This window comes from Dicentrarchus labrax, unplaced genomic scaffold, assembly GCF_905237075.1.
Source record: "Dicentrarchus labrax unplaced genomic scaffold, dlabrax2021, whole genome shotgun sequence".
NCBI lineage: Eukaryota > Metazoa > Chordata > Actinopteri > Moronidae > Dicentrarchus > Dicentrarchus labrax.
The window spans coordinates 12,903,529-12,920,693 of NW_026136715.1; the positions used below are offsets into that span (position 1 = coordinate 12,903,529).

The 17,165-nt window shown below is 39.1% G+C and overlaps 2 protein-coding genes across 2 annotated transcripts; both read right to left on the minus strand.

Annotated features, from left to right (window-relative positions):
• Positions 1–1,630: 1,630 nt before the first annotated feature.
• dhx35 (DEAH-box helicase 35) lies at positions 1,631–10,338 on the minus strand. Its single transcript, XM_051424936.1, has 21 exons — positions 10,282–10,338; positions 9,737–9,864; positions 9,509–9,601; positions 9,046–9,123; positions 8,830–8,934; positions 8,363–8,424; positions 8,023–8,092; positions 7,799–7,858; positions 7,204–7,316; positions 7,017–7,113; positions 6,684–6,842; positions 6,245–6,455; positions 5,933–6,057; positions 5,600–5,654; positions 5,251–5,441; positions 5,085–5,162; positions 4,806–4,935; positions 4,442–4,523; positions 4,269–4,340; positions 3,997–4,108; positions 1,631–3,377 (listed from the first exon to the last, which is right to left on the minus strand). Exons 1-21 carry the CDS (start codon positions 10,319–10,321, stop codon positions 3,339–3,341), a joined length of 2,100 nt encoding a protein of 699 aa, XP_051280896.1. The 5' UTR covers positions 10,322–10,338; the 3' UTR covers positions 1,631–3,338.
• Positions 10,339–11,762: 1,424 nt separating this feature from the next.
• rab5if (RAB5 interacting factor) lies at positions 11,763–15,460 on the minus strand. The gene is made up of 4 exons (XM_051424947.1): positions 15,153–15,460; positions 14,073–14,176; positions 13,819–13,948; positions 11,763–13,480 (listed from the first exon to the last, which is right to left on the minus strand). The coding sequence occupies exons 1-4, from the start codon at positions 15,258–15,260 to the stop codon at positions 13,439–13,441; spliced, it is 384 nt and encodes a 127-aa protein (XP_051280907.1). The 5' UTR covers positions 15,261–15,460; the 3' UTR covers positions 11,763–13,438.
• Between the last annotated feature and the right edge of the window lie 1,705 nt (positions 15,461–17,165).

Below are 17,165 nucleotides of genomic sequence, written 5' to 3' on the forward strand. Positions count from 1 at the left end.
TTTGAGCCATAAAGCAAACCAGTGCTCAAAACTATTAAGAAATTTGACCCAGTGCCACACTATCAATTGTACAAACAGTTACATTTCATTATTTGTTCGAGAGAGTCATTGTTTTCTTTTATTACTAAAAAGTAAATATACTGAACAAAATATTGGACAGTAATGTTAACATTATCACATGAAACAGCAAGAGTTGTCATGTTTAATCATATTTAGCTAAGTTAGTTAAATGCAGACAAACAGCAGCAACATTACCAGTTTAGCTAACTACAAAATAATGGCTAGCTAGATATCAAACTTAGAGGGACCATTAGCACTGACATTAACTTCCACACAGGGCTAGTAGCTAGCGAGCCAGTTACTACAGTGCACCTTAAGACAGTCAGGTAGATACATTGTTAGTATACACACCTTATAGACTTCCTATAACACATTAGGTAAGATTAACCTCAGTGTGCGGTTGCTAACTTTACTAACCGTCGAATGTTCCATGGAGTCACTGCGCATTCTCTTTTAGAACGCAGGTCAAATTGGCGCGTATTTTTTTTTGTTTTTCTTCTTTAGTTCGGTGCTGCTTAGCAACGAGGTGCTCAGTGCTTCCACTGGTGGCTGAAAGTTGTATTGCAGCAGCCTGCAGCGGTATCCAGAACGGATGCTGAGAACTTCACCTGCCCCCCCGGTGGGAATTACCCCCTTGGGGCCGCCCTAGGGATCAGTTTTTCTATAGTAAATATATTGTATAATATTGAGCTTCCCAACACCCCAATTCCCAATCTCATTTTTGCCAACCAGTAGTTCTACACTGGAATACAACTACATGTCCCAGGTTTGCCAGTTAGTTTGTGATAATTTGCTTTGTCCCATCTAGGCATAATATAATTTGAAATATTATAAAGACTAGACTTTGACACAGGGCCTCTCTTTAAGACTCAAGGTTGGGACCCTTAAACTTTTTAGTTCTGAATTGTGCTTTTGTAGTGCTTACACAAATTTGTATGTGCAATTTGATTAAACATGTCAATTTAGAAATATGCAACTTTTGAGCACAAAGCTAAAATAATATGTCTAGATTTTGACTCAAAAGTGGGCCAAAGATCCCATCCACCTACCCTCTTTACGGCCCTTATGATGTCAGTTGATGTAATACTTGCATAATAGCAAACAAAACTCACACACAGCAACCCTGGAGCGCTTGACCTGCACATCAACCTTGCACCTGACAGGAACACATCATAAATACAAATAAATGTGGATCTCTATAAATATATTCTTAAATATTTGCTTGTGCAGTGTTTTTTTTTTTTTCCTACTGCATATAATAAATAGATCACTGCAGGTACTCACCATACTGCTTCTCTAAATGGATTAATGGCTCATAAATCAAAGTAATTCTTTGTGCCCATGGTGTGTCAAAAGCAAAATCAACCATTTTGAAGCTACACACTGCATCACAAGGGGAATTATTACATACAGACTCATAAATGCACACAGTCTCACTGATGAACTTCTGAATCGTTTGGGGTAGGCACTGTTTGTGGTACAACAGTGACACCTCCTGGCAAAGTTGTACACAGCATAAAAAAGGTACAGTAACAGTACAATGAATAAAATAAATCAAAAGCTAACTCAGTGCATGACAATAAGGCTTTATTTAAGGATGTGAGGAAGGAATGGCAGGTGACAGTTTTCATCTCAGAGGTGAGCAATTACACAGGTCTACAGATTACTGCTTTGGCTGCATACATACTCAAGAGTATCAGCACAAATGAGGATAAACAAGTCATCTCGCAAATGTTTTCATTTGCAATAAGTCTACGAGGTGATCTTAAAGTGTATAGCTCTACATCAGAGTACCATTTAACATGCAAAGGTGTCTCATTTGTATATCCATCTAATTGGAGTTGGCTTACCTATCTACGGTGTGGTGTGTTGTTCTGTGGTTTGATTACAGTTTCACTGAATCTACAGTAGTAACCTCAAGAACAAGATCTACGAAAAAAACATGCAGGCAGAAGTAAAATTTGGTGACCTTACTGGTAAAATGACAAACCTTTAATATACTGCTCACTGACGCTTTCAGGGCCAAATACCGCTGAAGAAATCAAAACCATAAAAGGTACAAATAAAAACAAAAGCAGAAATGTAGAACGCATGCAGTCAATGTGGGATGGATTGCGGAAATCACAAATAACTGGCCATTTTACTGAACACCTGGTAGACGAGGTTGATGGTAACAAAAAGAACAATAAGGCCCTAAGAAGAAAGGCAGTTACGATGGCCAAAAAGATGGCTGAAATCGAATAAATGCTACTGTTTCTTTGAGGCTTTAGATGCATGTCTGAATGCACTGTATGTCATCACAGGAACAAATGGCACTTTTTAGTTTTGATTTCACAGCTTTTCATTTACAATGCTTGGGCGCATTTACACATTCCATCTGAAAATGAAATGTGAAATAGGCTGATAAAGAAAATTGGCACAGTGTGGTGACAAGGCCACTATGTCTGAGTTAGACTGTAGTTAAGTGGCAATACAGAGTGGAAAGCAAGGATCAAAAAATAAAGCAGTCTTTTCACAGTATCATTATAGGACGTAGGATCTGAGGTTGGCTGAAAAAGATAAAGAAATGTATTTCCTTCTGCAGTAAATTCCTGAAAATATATATATACCAGTACATTCTGTATGAAGGTACAGAAACTACAGAAATTAAAAAATAAACTGGAGATAAAGTGGAAAAAAATGAAAAACATAAAAGGCACCCAGGCTATGGGAGAAGAAAAATAAAAATAACAATGTGATAAGTCTCTCAAAGGGAAACATCCTCACATTCCAGTGTCTTCCATTATTTATCATGCAACAGGAAAATACAGCAATTAAAAAAATAATGAAGCCAAGAACCAGGTGTAGACGGGCCTGTGGCGCAGGAGCCGTTCCCTGGACCTGAGCCTGCTCTGACTATATACAAGTATGAATGAAAGTGAACTAAATGACCACACTTGAATGCGCACTGGTCAGGCACAGCCCGATCTCATCTCACAGTCAGCACCATTTACTCTCACAGATCAAATATAAACTACATCCTTGCCAAAAAAGCAAGACGGACGCTTTCAAATGAAGTCACACGTGTTAACATCAGCGCTAAAAATGGATCCACTTAATCCCATTCTAGCATGGCCACGTAGTGTGGTGGGGTTGTGCTGGTGGACATGGACAACAAATATATATTACATCTTTATATACAATGAAATGGGGAGGGGCACAGTGGCAACTTGAGAGGGGGTTTCTCCTTGTAGTTCAATGAGTCTTCCTGTCTTAACGTGGGGAAATGATGGTGAGATTTAGAGGACCCGGGACCTCTTGCTGGCCAGTGAACCATGCTGAAACAGAGAAGAGACAGGACACGGTTAATGTTAAAGCAGAGTAATCCTGTTAGCAGACTGTGAGAGCAGTCAATACATTGTGGTGTCAGGAGCGCAGAAATTATTATGAAATAAACACAGAAATTATTTAAAATACAACTGGGGCTCCAGCCGCAGTGAAACGAACATTTCAGAACATTCATAACAGCCTTGGATACACTGTCCACAACTGCAGCACGTGTGCATTGTAGAATATCTTGCTTTTTAATTCACCGCCATGTTAACAGGTTTGGTCGAGGTTTCGCCTATTTTTTCCGCAAGCTGTATGCCGTTACCAGCAAGAATGCACAGTGAAAAGGATCCTTTTATAGTCATATCAACATTATACCTTCAACATGTCCATATATCTGTACAATATGTTTCAGACATGACATTTCTTTTTCTTTCTTTTTTTTTAACTCAACACTTCCTGTATCCATTTCAGATTAAAAGTCCTCCAGCATTTATGTGGATAGAATTTATTCATTTAAGGCTTTTATTCTATTGTATTTATCAAAGGCAAACTCAATGTGGAGAGGCAGGCAGTGTGTCCATGCTGTTACGGTCAAATAATAATAAGCTTGTTTCTTTGACCTACCTTTGCCTGCTTGTAAAAGTGAGGGGCCAACTCAACCAACCAGGAAGACTCAACAGCAGTCACATCACGCATGTAGTATTTCGACGTCTGCACCACTTCATTGAAAACGACCCTGGAAAGCAAACAATGGAAATGGTTTTAAGTAGAAATAGGGTGAGGGTAGGAGTATAAATATATAAGATATTGAATGTACGAGAATAACGGAGCTAAAGGAAATTACTTTTATTGTACAAGACACCACATTAGGAACATGTAAAAGAAAATGTACTGACCATTTTGGAGGTTTCTCTCCAAAAAGCACAGAGTTGGGGTGGATGTGAAGCTCGCGATCGTCTCGTAAAGTCCTGGTGGAGCGAATGAATATGAGAGTGTGTCATGTCATTTAACAGCATATGAAAACATAAAAGACTAATTGGCTGGGAAAAGTTTGACATCTAACTCTCACCGATAGGAACCAGAATGGTGAATGCGGGCTGCGTTAGCGAAAAATCCAAACACAATGCACTTCAAGATCACATCAGGATCACCTGTGCAAAAGAAGAAAAAGCAATGAACATGTTAAATTACTATTTTGCTTTAGTTATGTGTAAGACAGATATCCACAGGGCAGAAATGAACTATTTTCCACATTCAAAACATGGTTATTGCAATATGTTGTCATACTAAGAACAAGTTTCTTCAAAGTAGCACGCAAGATTAAAAACAAAAAAAAGAAGGGAGGTCACCAGCTACTTTCGCCACCTCGTCTGAACACATCACTCCATCTACTTGGCGGATACAAACCCGCATACTATAAAGATGACACATACCTTCACTGGAAGTCCGTGGCACCTTAAACTTGTTCATGAGACGGCGGAGTTGTTCTCGTACGGTCACAGCCCGCAGCAGACCCTTATAATTGAGGAAGTGTTCCTGACACCACTGGGAGCTCTTCTGGTGCTGCAGGAAAGATGAAAAAGGTTTCACAGTCTTGATCAGAGTCAACTTTCCCCCTGACTTTTGCTGAGTTCCCATGCCCCTAGTGTTTCCGTGTGTGTCCGCTGTCACCAGGCTGAGCTTTATGCTGTACGTATACACACAGACTATACCTTAATGAATGCTTCATACACATTCAGCATGGTGAGGTGGTCTCCCTCAGCCACTGCAAATTTCCTGTGCTCTCGGGCCTGCAGGGTGAGATAGCAAAAATGGGCTAATTGTTATGCTGACATACCATTTCTGCACGCTACTTTTGAAAAGCCTGTTTTCACTTACAGCAGCTTTCTTCTGATTGGGTGGCACAACAAATAGATTCTGAATCTGCATCATTGCTGCAATGGTAACAATCTCTTTGGAGCAGCCAAAGTTTCCTGACTCTAGGAGCATCTTGGCAAACATGGGGCTGAGAGGAAATTCTGCCATCCGCACACCCATGGGATCAGTCAAACGGCCGTAATGGTCCAGACCTGCCAACAGACGCACAGCTGGTTAAGATTCTGCATCATGTGCAAGGACACCTTAGTGTTTAGATGCCTGCCAGCACAGAATTCTGAACACTGGTCTTGCAGTTGAAAGACAGTTTTCTTTTTTACTTTACCACCCTGCTGACAGCCTTGTTTCTTACCTCCAAGAGCGTAGAGCAGCTCTAGAGCCTGAACCATGGTCTGAGCTGGAGGAGGCTGAAATATTATAGAAAAATGTAAATGCATCTTAACTCCAACATTTACAACGTGTACTCTGTAAGACAGAATTAAAGGAGAAGCTTGTGTACTTGGGAAGTTTGTCATTACATCTTTGAAAGCACAAATACACAATGACAGCATTCATTTTATGGTTTCTATGCATTCTTCCCCAGAGACCAGGGGCCATTCTTGCTAATTAAAATGTAAAGTACAATTCCTTTCACAGTGGGTGAACACAACCTAGCCACCCTGTGGATGCAAAGTGAACTACTTACCGAAAGGAAACTGAACCGCAGCACGTTGTCAATGCCTAATGCTTTGAGCTGCAGGATGACAGGAGCCAAATTGGTGCGCTGCATCTCTGGCACAGTAGAGGCAGGCAGTTTCTCAAAGTCCTCCTCTGATAAAAGGAACAGAAGCAATAAGAAACACAAGGAGGGAACGACAAAGAAAGACAGAAAAACAGGCAGAGGGGGAGGAGGGAGGAGGATAACACTTTGCCACAAATGATAATGAACAATTCCTCTAACAGACGATATTCTACAGCACTTTTCATTATTTTCTGTTCCTGCAAAACTCAAACATACCCGTGTATAGCCTAAAGCATTTCCCAGGGCGGTTTCGTCCGGCTCTCCCAGCCCTCTGGCTGGCTGAAGCCTTGGAGATGGGAGTGACCACCAGAGATTCAATGGCAGTGCGAGGATTATAGGCTCGAAGCTTCACAAACGCGCAGTCAATGACAAATACAACTCCGTTTATAGTGATCGAGGTCTCAGCTATGTTAGTGGCCACCACAACCTGAAAGAAACAGAAGACACAAATAAATTACGTTTTGTAAATTATAGCATTTTTACCAGCTATTGTCTCCTTCAGAATGGCGTCTTCACTTCCTTGATTCTAACATAATATGGTTGATTTACCTGTAAGAGAGGCCATATATGGAAGTCAAAACTTTATGGCACAAATTATGAAATCACCTGTTTTCCTAATCTCAATCACTACAAATACATGGGCAGAACCATTTACCTTGCGAACAGAGGAGGGTGCCCTCTCAAAGACCTTCATCTGTTCTGCGTAAGGTAGACCTGAGTACATGGGCAGAATTCTCAGGTGTTTCTTCATGCCATATCTTGACAGAGTCCTGGCCTGGTCCTGCAGAAGGGACACCACTTTCTCCACCTCTTCCTAAAGGGGAAACATATAAGGGATGATGATAAGAAGATAATTTAAAACAAGAAGGGGAAAAAAGATTGACCAGTCAGTAACAACATATCAAATGTGGGGCTAGCGTAATTAAACACAATCTACACCCAAGTTATTAAATAAAGGTTGAGTAGTATGAAAGATACGGCCACTAACCTGCCCAGTAAGAAAAGCCAAGACATCTCCGTCATCCTCCGTCTCATGGATCTTCAGCACCGTCTCCACTGTGGCTTTCACATAGTCTGGGACAGGACTGAGAACAAACAAAAGACACGTCAGAGTTAAAAACAAAATATGCTAATCATACATAATTTCCTCTGACTGGATTACGTATGATGACTACCTGACAGTGTAGAAGACGTCCACTGGAAATGTGCGTCCCTCCACTGTCAGAATTCCACACGTGTCCTTGTTGGGATCCCCGGACTCGTTCAGGTTGAAGAAATCATGGAATTTCTTCAGATGAAGGTGATATTGGTTAGTAAATGGAACGTTAATGAGAAATTTTAATCTGTATATGTATGTTATATGTTACACAAGCGCCAGTAAATAGTTGATTTGTGGTTATATTTAAAAATAAGGTTAATATTCTTTATATCAACTGTTATTTTTCCTGTTTTTTGCAGCAACAAAGCAAAGGAAATACTCTTGCTGCCCTCAATCTGACATTTTTCAAACTGCCGTATAACTAAATAATGTGCATGTGTAGATGAAAGCCTTTTTAAACAGAAAGTACAGTAGATGTCTGATATGGCATTTCAGCTGACTTGTTTAATACTGAGCACAGTCGTGGCCCGATTGTGTCTTTCTTTCATCAGTGTATCGCAGATGTCAGTACAATGTGATCTGACCTGACATCAACTTTTCCCTTCTGTCTGTCTTTGTTTTCTCTCTCCTCGCTAATCAAGCATATCTGCTCATCTTAATGATGCAGTCACCTTGGCATCCAGAGTGGCAGAGGCCACAATCAGCCTCAGGTCTCGCCGCTTTTTCTGAATCTAGAAGACGAATCGGAGAAGACAAAACAGTGTGAACAGAGAAGTAGTCAGGGTTAAAATGGGAAAAGACAACTTTCTAGGATTGTTTTCATGTTAGTAAAGTATAAATGACAGTGAAATAGTGAAGTTGAATTTCTTCCACTGACAAAACCAACAGGAATTACCTTCTTTAGTAGACCAATGGCTATGTCTGTATACAGGGTTCTCTCGTGTGCTTCATCTAGCATCAACACGCTGAGGATAACAGCACAACAACAAGAGATTGAGATAGATTGAATCCAATAAAGTCTTGATTACAAAAATAAGTCCAGTAAAAGTTTTTTAACAGGAGACATTTTGACATGTCAAAGCAGGAAAAGCACAGCCTGTAAATGACTAAATGAATGATGGCTGAATTCTTTTTAGCTGCCTCAGTTTCAAGGTCCTGGGATTGTTCATTCTGGCTCACTGTCACACTGTCATGGCGTACTGAGACAGCCTGTGATGCATTAATTAGTCACATACCTGTATTTTTTCAAGAGAGGATCAGCCATCATCTCCCGAACCAGCATGCCATCTGTAAGGAACTGAAGCGCACAGGCACAATTAAGTACTGAAAGGAACCAAACACAGGACAGCTCGTAACGAAGACTTCACACATCCGTATATAGGAGCACGTCCAGATGTTTTTTGACTTGGGTGGCACAAGTGGAGCATGGACTTGTGCAGGGGTGGCATGAAGTATGTGTCTCATCTTTCCAGTCCTTCCCAATTTATGCAATTCCAATACTGTTTAGGGACGCCGGTATAACACATTTATACCACACTGCGGGTCAGAGATCGAGGGACCTTTGAAATTGGCCATGCCGGTTTTTCCATCACCAAAATGTAGCCTTACTTTATCTAGCTTTGAAAACGGAACCCACTACAACCTCTGAAAGACAGTGCGAGTGGAAGAGGTGAGGATAATGGGGTGGCCCCTCTCTGTATACCTTGATCCTTGTGGCGTGGGGATCGGAGCAGTCGTCAAACCGGATGGTGTAGCCCACCTCATGTCCCAGCAGTGCCCCCCGCTCCTCTGCTACACGATTAGCTACCTATCAGCAAGAACAGAGGAAACAGGCGTGTGTCCTTCACCTTTCGCAGTGAAACGACATTGGCAAACATCGACTGAGCTGAGTAGTAACATCATCAACTACAGGTCTTACAGAGATAGCAGCCACACGTCGAGGTTGTGTCACTCCAATCACCTTCCCCTCCGCTGCCCATCCAGCCTCCAGCAGGTACTGAAAGGATTCAGAAGGTAGATCAAAAAAAAGGAGAGGAGTACAAAGCATGAGAGAGACACACTGATGTTGCAGAACAGCAGATTCTGCATAAATTAAACCCTAGCTGATGTGGCCCAAACTCTGCTTTAAAAAAAAGAGAGAGAAAGAGAAAAAGAGGCCACTAAGCATCAAGACAAGGTCGTGTAAAACCACGATGGGAGTTAAGCCACATGAAGGGTATCAGTCCACTGCGGTAATGTTGCACCTTTAGCTGGTAGATTTGGTGCATGTGTGACTTTGAGGGCATTTTTCCCCTTTTCAGAGGCAGAAAACAAATGCTACACGCCCGATCTGACTCATATTAAATGCTTTTTTTTTTTTAAGTTGCAAGGATTGTACTAACCTGAGGTATCTGTGTTGTCTTCCCACATCCTGTCTCACCAACTATGATGACAGTCTGAAAGCTCTCCACCAAGTATAAGATGTTGTTTCTGTGCTGAATAGGACACAATTAACCAAAACAAAGTTCATAATCAACAATTAAACACCACTGAGAGACACACAGACACACCACACCAACCCACTCCCCTACCCTTACTGTTACATGCATGTTTTAAAGTCATGTGAAAACCTTGAAAACGGGGAGTTTCTGTCGTTGTTTCTCTATGGAGAGGGCGGTGTGCGGGTTGAAGATGATGGGGGAGCCAGTGGTCTCTGTGTTGAGCTCCCGCTCCTCTGAGATCCCCGGTGCCTCAGACCCTGGAGCAAAACAGATGGTGAAGGGGAAGATAAGATGTTTTATTTAAATGTAAGCAGGTTGAGGATTTAAGAGGATGACAGCCAGGGTTTAGTGCAATGCCAAGACATGAAACGAAGGACCTATAAGCGATGAAAACCCTTCACCGGTGCAGTTTTGATCGAGTAAATTCATGCAGCTGTCGTACTTTCCTGCCTCACCGCTTGTATGTTTTTATTTTAGGCAGGTTATACTTTGATTCCGCAGAGCTATATTATCCGAGCTGAGCTGAACTGGGCTGCAGAGATCACGCAGCGTCCCTGAACGCCGCAGCAGCCAAACCGAGACCGACTCAACTACATCAGCAGCGGTGCGTTAATAAATAAAAACCCCAAAAACGTACAGAAAACGCCGCATTTAGACATTTTTTTCGCACTTACCCGGCTTCCAAAATTTCATCGTGGAAAGGGGAGCCGCCATCTTGGCTTTTACGTCTTTTTTTTTTTTTTTTTTTTTTTTAAACTTCTGTGTAGATGACGTCATGATCCGGGCTTTCTTCGGAGGTTTTTTTATGAATGATGTCAACGCGTTTGCAAAAACAGTCGGCTGAAATTCATTGTTCTCCAGCAGGTGCCGACAAGGTAAAAGTGCAGTAAAGGCCTCTGATAGACTCAAAGAAGGAGTACTGGTCTACCTGTGTGGGAAATAAACGTCTGCAGCAGTAAAACATGGCCAAAGATAAAGTTAGGACAAGGTTGTATTAAGTATTATTAAGGACCATTTGCATACTTAAAAAATCAGTGATATTAGATACTGACTCTAGGACCACCTAGAGCCGAGGGGTCTGTCCGAGGTTTCTGCCTCTTGCCGCCGTCGCCAAGTGCTTGCTCATGGTGGTACTGTTGGGTCTCTGTAAATCATTTTATAAGGAGTTCGGTCTAGACCTGCTCTATTTGAAAAGTGTCCCGAGATCACTTTTGTCACGAATTGGCGCTATACAGATAAAACTGAATTGAAATGAATTGAAAAAGTCAACATTTTGACTATTGACTTTGTACAGTATGTCAAGGTCTTGACCAGTAGCCAATGGTGAAAAGTAATAAAGTACATTCATTCAAGTACTTCTTCACAACATTAATGAGAGACATATTGTCCTTTATACTTCACTACATAAATCTGACTATCTGGCTATATTTACTGTAAAGATCAGGGTTTTACATACAAATCATATACACACACACACACACATCAGTAATACATAATTAATAATGATCTAGTAATATAACTCTTGACAGGAGCATTCCGCCATCCTATGAATACTTTTAATTCTTTAAGTGCATGTTGTCACACAGCCTGATCACCCTGCTGCCGTCTGGCAATCCATACAGAAATATCTGCCACCAGACTACAGAGCAGCTTCTTCCTTCAAGCTGTGAGACTCAACATTGCTCACACTGTACACACTTTATGGGTGTATATGTGTATGCAAGTAAATACTATTTATACTGTTCTAATTTATATATTTGTACATTCTCTGTCTATGTAGCATAAAGGGGCTGCAACTTACATTTCATTGTATAAAAGTAAAATTACAAATGCTCTTTTATTTGTAAGGGATTATTTTTATTGAGTGGTGTTTGATACTTTTCCCACCACAGCTCACAACTTTAATTTTGTATCTCATTGTTTAATAAAGAGTATTTTCATTTAATCGTTTCTATTTTCCCTTTATCTATTTTTGTTTTATTTGTTTTGACATGGGTTTTTATTGGGGTTTTATTTTAATATTTATATATAGTATAAATAGCAGTACAATGCAGTAATTCCACTTTGAAGGTACATGCCAATAAAAAAAACCCAAACTGAATAATCATCTGACAAAAAGTAATACACTAAAAGTTCGATAAAAAGATACCATCTCTTTGAAAATGGAGGCCAAATAAAGCCCATGTTTAATGATTCCCAAAAGATTTGATCAGAAAATACAATCCTTTCAAACACCAGCTGTGTATCTAATATAACAGTATCATTACAAGAACTTTGCCAGAACTGTTTTTAAAAGTTCTTCACTATAAAATACTGAGAAATATGTTACATCAAACAAGATATAACATAAGTACAAATAAATCTGTGTAATACAAGGTGGATTTGACAAAAGGGACATTGTACAGAATTTACATACAAGTTTAAATTAATTTCAAAAACAACAGGTAAGACTTTGATCTGGAAGCTACATGTGAGAAAATAATAAATTTAAATTATGTCTACCCTCCTAACTAATGCCATTATTAAATGACATCTAGATATACAAACAGCAAGTCATGGCAGTACACAGACCAGTTTTTAGCTTAAATCTGTGGACATTTGCATCTGAAACGGCATGCATTGTTCTTCCCTCTTTGCTTTGAGGAAATAATTGAAATGGACAGATAACTCGGTTGGTTATAAGTTCCTGACTGAAGTAACAGCGCTTTGATACTACTGGCAGATACCTGCATCACGATTGGAGAACAGCTGATATGTGTATCTTACCACCAGCATTTGTTTTTGATGTTAAAATTAGTACGAATGAGATCTTAGCTGCGGTTAGCTACATGTTTTTCACATTTGTTGGACACCAGACCCTTTAGAAGAAATAACAATTGACAGATTTTATTCAACAATGCTTTGTTTATATGCAGTGAGAGAAAAAAACAAATCAAAACCTGAGGCTCTGCGTCACCCATCACTATTTCAGGAAAACAGATGAGTCTGCAGACACATACTGTAGCTGGTAACATTAACAGTAACCTATAATGTGCTTACTGCTATGGCACTACTTAACTAAGTATTAATTTATAGTTAATATTTAAGTATTTTGTCAGATTTTCTTAAAAGGCAAACATATCATTTTGAAATTTCAGAGGGGTGATTTAACAGTGGCGCCACAGAATTAATAATTTACAGGTAGTTTTTATACATCCAACATGGTGCGTTTTGTCCCTAAATTAAAAAGGTAACACTTTACACTCATGGACTGATTGAACTCTAACGACTATACGGTGAGAATTTATTTTATTGCCCAGTTCCTGTTACTTAAGTGATGAGCTTATGAGCAGTAAGGATGAAAACACATACTGGTTGTTATTTTTAATTAATATCTGCATTCATGTCACTCTTCTAAAACTGAAGAAAGGCCTGTAGTAAACCAACAAAGACGAAAGAATCCTTATTCTGATTTACATAAAAAAGGTACTGTTCCATCATAAATTGAACTGCAACCAATCTCAGCCGAGCTATTTGCTTTGTGTATTTGTTAGTGTTTAGTCAGAGATGACGACAATGGAGTGAGGAAGGAAATATAACATATGGGAAGTGTAATGGAGGGTGCCTTAAAAAGGAAACCCCCAAATTAGAGAGATGTACAGTATTTGAACATGTTCATCACGGTGGTGTTGCAGGATCTTGTTAATCGAACTAGGATTCCCATGATGCACTGCACACTGAAAAGTCATACTGTATGTAGGAGTGTTGACACCCCTCAGGTCATGGAGTTCCTCTGTCTTGACAATTTACTTCAACAGAAATGTTTGTATTTAAGTGTCCAATGGATTCCTCTCAGTCATAATGTAGAGCTGTGTAAAAGATTATCCACACCACCTGGTGAAGAGACAAAAAGACAATGATTAGACACTAATGATCAAATCATATGATTCAAAAACAGCAGGTTGAGTCACTTCATAGCTGTAAGTGAACTCATTACAGACTGACTAATGATAGGCTAACAATAAACATCAACTAATCCCAAATTCTGATAAGCTCAAACACAAGAAAAAAATGAAAATGTATATCTAATGTAAGACAAAGACCTTACGGCACTTAAACACTGTACGATAACAATCTTGCATATTTTAACTTGTATTTCTAAAGAAACCCTAAACTAATCCACAATACTTCGCAAAAAGTATATATGTTGCCATAAATATTAGCATCCCCACCAGAAACAGAGCAAAAGATGTCATGAAGCCTTCTTTGGTGAGTTCCCACGTGCCACCATACTCTTCCTCATCAATCTGCTGAAAGCTGCTGAAGTATACATACAGGACGCCAGCGTTGATGATGCAGAATCTAAGAAGATAAAAGACAAGAAGATATTCACTTTTCTCTGTTTACTTTGGTGCAATCAGATGTGAGCAGGCCTCTCGGCTCAGTTAAAGGTGCAAGGTTGAGACAGGCTGTAAAGAATACTTACATGGCTATTCCGAGGAATCCTTTCAACGGTGCAACACCCCATATCACACCAAGGATTACTGCAATAATTTGCCGAAGCCAGTAAATCACATCTAAAAACTCGTCCTGTAAAAGAAAAACACAGAAAAATAACTTAATGATGTAACGCCAGTACTGAACAATACCACGACTGGAAGCATTATCTTTGTAAACTACCAATACCCATTTTACTTTTTCTGATTTTACCTATGTAGGAAATGTATTTTACATTGTGTGTAATAAAAAGGCATGTCAACATCTAGCCCTGATGCAGGTTATCAGGTCCAGCTATAGTTCCTTCAACAGAAAAAACCAACAAACTGTTCATACCAGGAGTGAATAATCTAATGTTTTGACTAAACAGCCAACGGTATGAACGGTCTTGTGTCACAGTCGGTTTCTCCTTCAAGGGTTAAGGCTTCACGTAGGGTTAACTCAGGTTATAATTAGGTGTTCCTGAGATGAGTGGTGGGGGTTTGGGGTTAAGGTACGGGGGGAAACAAATGGATGAAGAAACATATTTTGACATAAGCTGGGGAAAGTGATTATTAATCAATAAATGTAAACAAATTTTGATGATTGATGTATCATTTGCCATTTTTAAATGTTTAAAAAGTCAGACATTCTGTGCTTCCTTTCTCTTAAATGTGACATTTTACAGCCTGAAAAGTGAATCAATTAAAAACAAAAAAAACTAACTAATAGATAAATAATGTGAGAGAACATTAAGGAACATTTAAAAAAGGGATTTAAATGAATCCAGTGAAGGGGGGGGGGGGGTTTAAAAGCCAGCACCGTTTCCATATCGTCCACTTCCTTGTTTAGTATTAAACTAAACCCAAACCGCTGAGACAATGAACACCTTTCCTTTCCATTTGAATCCAAATCAGATTAAATCCTTAGCATGGCAGCTAGCTGCAGATAGCCTCCTTTATGAACACCTGCCAGCAAACTGGGTGCACTGGGAACTTTGGGGCAATTAATAGCGACAGCAGCAATGAAAGTGCCGGGCTGGTTTTTTTTTTTGTTTGTTTGTTTGTTTTAAAAAGGGCAACAGACTGACCTTCTCTTCCCAAACAGCATTACTGTTGAAGGCTTTGCTCCATGTGGACTGTTTTACACCCCCATTCAGCAGATGACTTTCTTCTTTCCGCTTTAAACTGCTCGTCATTCTTTGTTGTTTTCCTTCGGCCACACACGTCGAAAAGTTATAATCCAAAGCTGAAGACACCTCGGGTTAGATTTACGCCTCCAGCGCTGTCTAGGGGAAGAAAGTACTGTGAGATATTTGAAGGTATTAGGGGAATGTACGCTCCGCTGATCTGACAGATTTCAGTCGCTAGCCGAAAAAGGACATCTGAGCATGCGCAATGTCGTTTGACCCCAGCCGCCAAGAGCCAATGAGAGAGTGCGACGTTTCTGCGCCGCGGTTGCCGGGAGCTGCTTTAAAATCCACAGCGACCCCCAGTGGTCAGGATCTGTAAGTGCTTTTGGACTAACATTTAAACCATAATCGAGTATAGTATTGGCAAATCAGGCTGTATAAGGTTCACAATGGGTTTAATAAAGCAAAAACAAAATGAAAACAAATGGTTTTTACGACATAATATCTTAGAATGAAAGAAAAATAAAAATATATGTATGGATGAATGAATACTTAAATAAACATTTATTCCCTTGTTGTGGTAAGAACTTCTTTAATCTTTTAATCTTATAGTAGATACAGTTATACATAACACAGACATAAAGCATTTCTACGAAAATCACATTATATTAGGGCTGCAATTAATCATTATTTTCATTAGGGATTGATCTGCTGAATCAATGCTTTTGTCCACATGTGCAACTAAACAGAGATGTTTAATTTATAATAATAGAAGACAGAAAAATAACATAGAGTAATAACATTTGAGAAGCTCAAAGCAGAAAATGTTGGCTTGTTTTCTTGTTAAAAATGATTAATTAATCTAATAAGTTTCTGATCAATTTCCAGTCGATTAACTGATTAATTGTTGCAATAGATATCTAAAAGGATGACAATAAGTAACAGGTGTTCAGTTTTAAAGTCTATTGTCTACAACCCAGGCAACTATGTATTAAGATTTAGTGGACAATAAAGTCATCATCAGCCACAAGTGAAAACAACTAATATAAAACTAAGAATATATAATAAGTTATATATATTTTATCAATATAATTGCAGTTGGTAGTCATGTTGTATGATGATACAATGGTAATAATGAGCAGAGATAAAATCAAAATCAAAAAGAGGAGGCAGATTTTTAAGGAGCTCAGTATGCAACATGTTGCTCCAGGGTTTTCCCTCCGGCTGGGACATTCTCTGTCATAGTTATTTTCTCTCTTATTATTAGTATTATTATTATTAATTATTATAAAGTGGCTAATTTTCTCTCTTATTCTTATTATTAATTATTATTAAGTGGCTAATTTTGAATAGACGTAATATTTGGCAAAGATTATTATCAATACATTGATTAAATTGCTCTTTTTTTACAACCTTCCTTTCACGTGAAGCTGCTGTCATTAAATAAACGTGTAAACAGCATTACATGTCACAGTGGGATATCTTAAAAACTAAACATGGGCTGATCAAACATATACAGCTGTCAGCAGACGTAAAAGGCAGTTTCCAACCTCGGATCTGAAAGAGAGATAAATCTTAATGATCATGAGATTATTAATGGGACAGAAAAGAGTGACAATGTTGTTCCCTAACTAAAATTTGCTTACTTAAAATTTGCTTATTTCATGTGAAATACTGGAATGTTTTACTCCTTCAGGCCTCTAGAGGTTAAGCAAATGAGAAATTCAAAAAAGTTGAGAACCACTTCGTCTTTGCCACGTTACAAATATGCACATACGTTTTATTTTCTGACATCCATTTTTTTTTAATTGTAGCAGTTAAATAAACAAATCAAGTTTCATTAACGTTTTCATTAATGTTTCTCTTCTTGTTGCTACAGTTGAATGTTTACTGTGCAGAATGACGTATGTGCAGAGTTTGACACAGGATGGATGTTTTCACATTTATCTGCTAAAAGTGTAAAGTTTCTTT

Coding starts and splice junctions, on each gene's coding strand:
- dhx35 (XM_051424936.1), bottom strand. CDS start 10,321: ATGGCGGCTCCCCTTTCCACGATGAAATTTTGGAAGCCGG. Junction 7,859..8,022: donor CCATTGGTCTACTAAAGAAG/GTAATTCCTGTT, acceptor TTCGTCTTCTAG/ATTCAGAAAAAGCGGCGAGA. Junction 6,456..6,683: donor CACCCTCCTCTGTTCGCAAG/GTAAATGGTTCT, acceptor TGTTTCTTTCAG/GTTGTGGTGGCCACTAACAT.
- rab5if (XM_051424947.1), bottom strand. CDS start 15,260: ATGACGAGCAGTTTAAAGCGGAAAGAAGAAAGTCATCTGCTGAATGGG. Junction 14,177..15,152: donor ATGCTGTTTGGGAAGAGAAG/GTCAGTCTGTTG, acceptor TTTCTTTTACAG/GACGAGTTTTTAGATGTGAT. Junction 13,949..14,072: donor GGATTCCTCGGAATAGCCAT/GTAAGTATTCTT, acceptor TTATCTTCTTAG/ATTCTGCATCATCAACGCTG.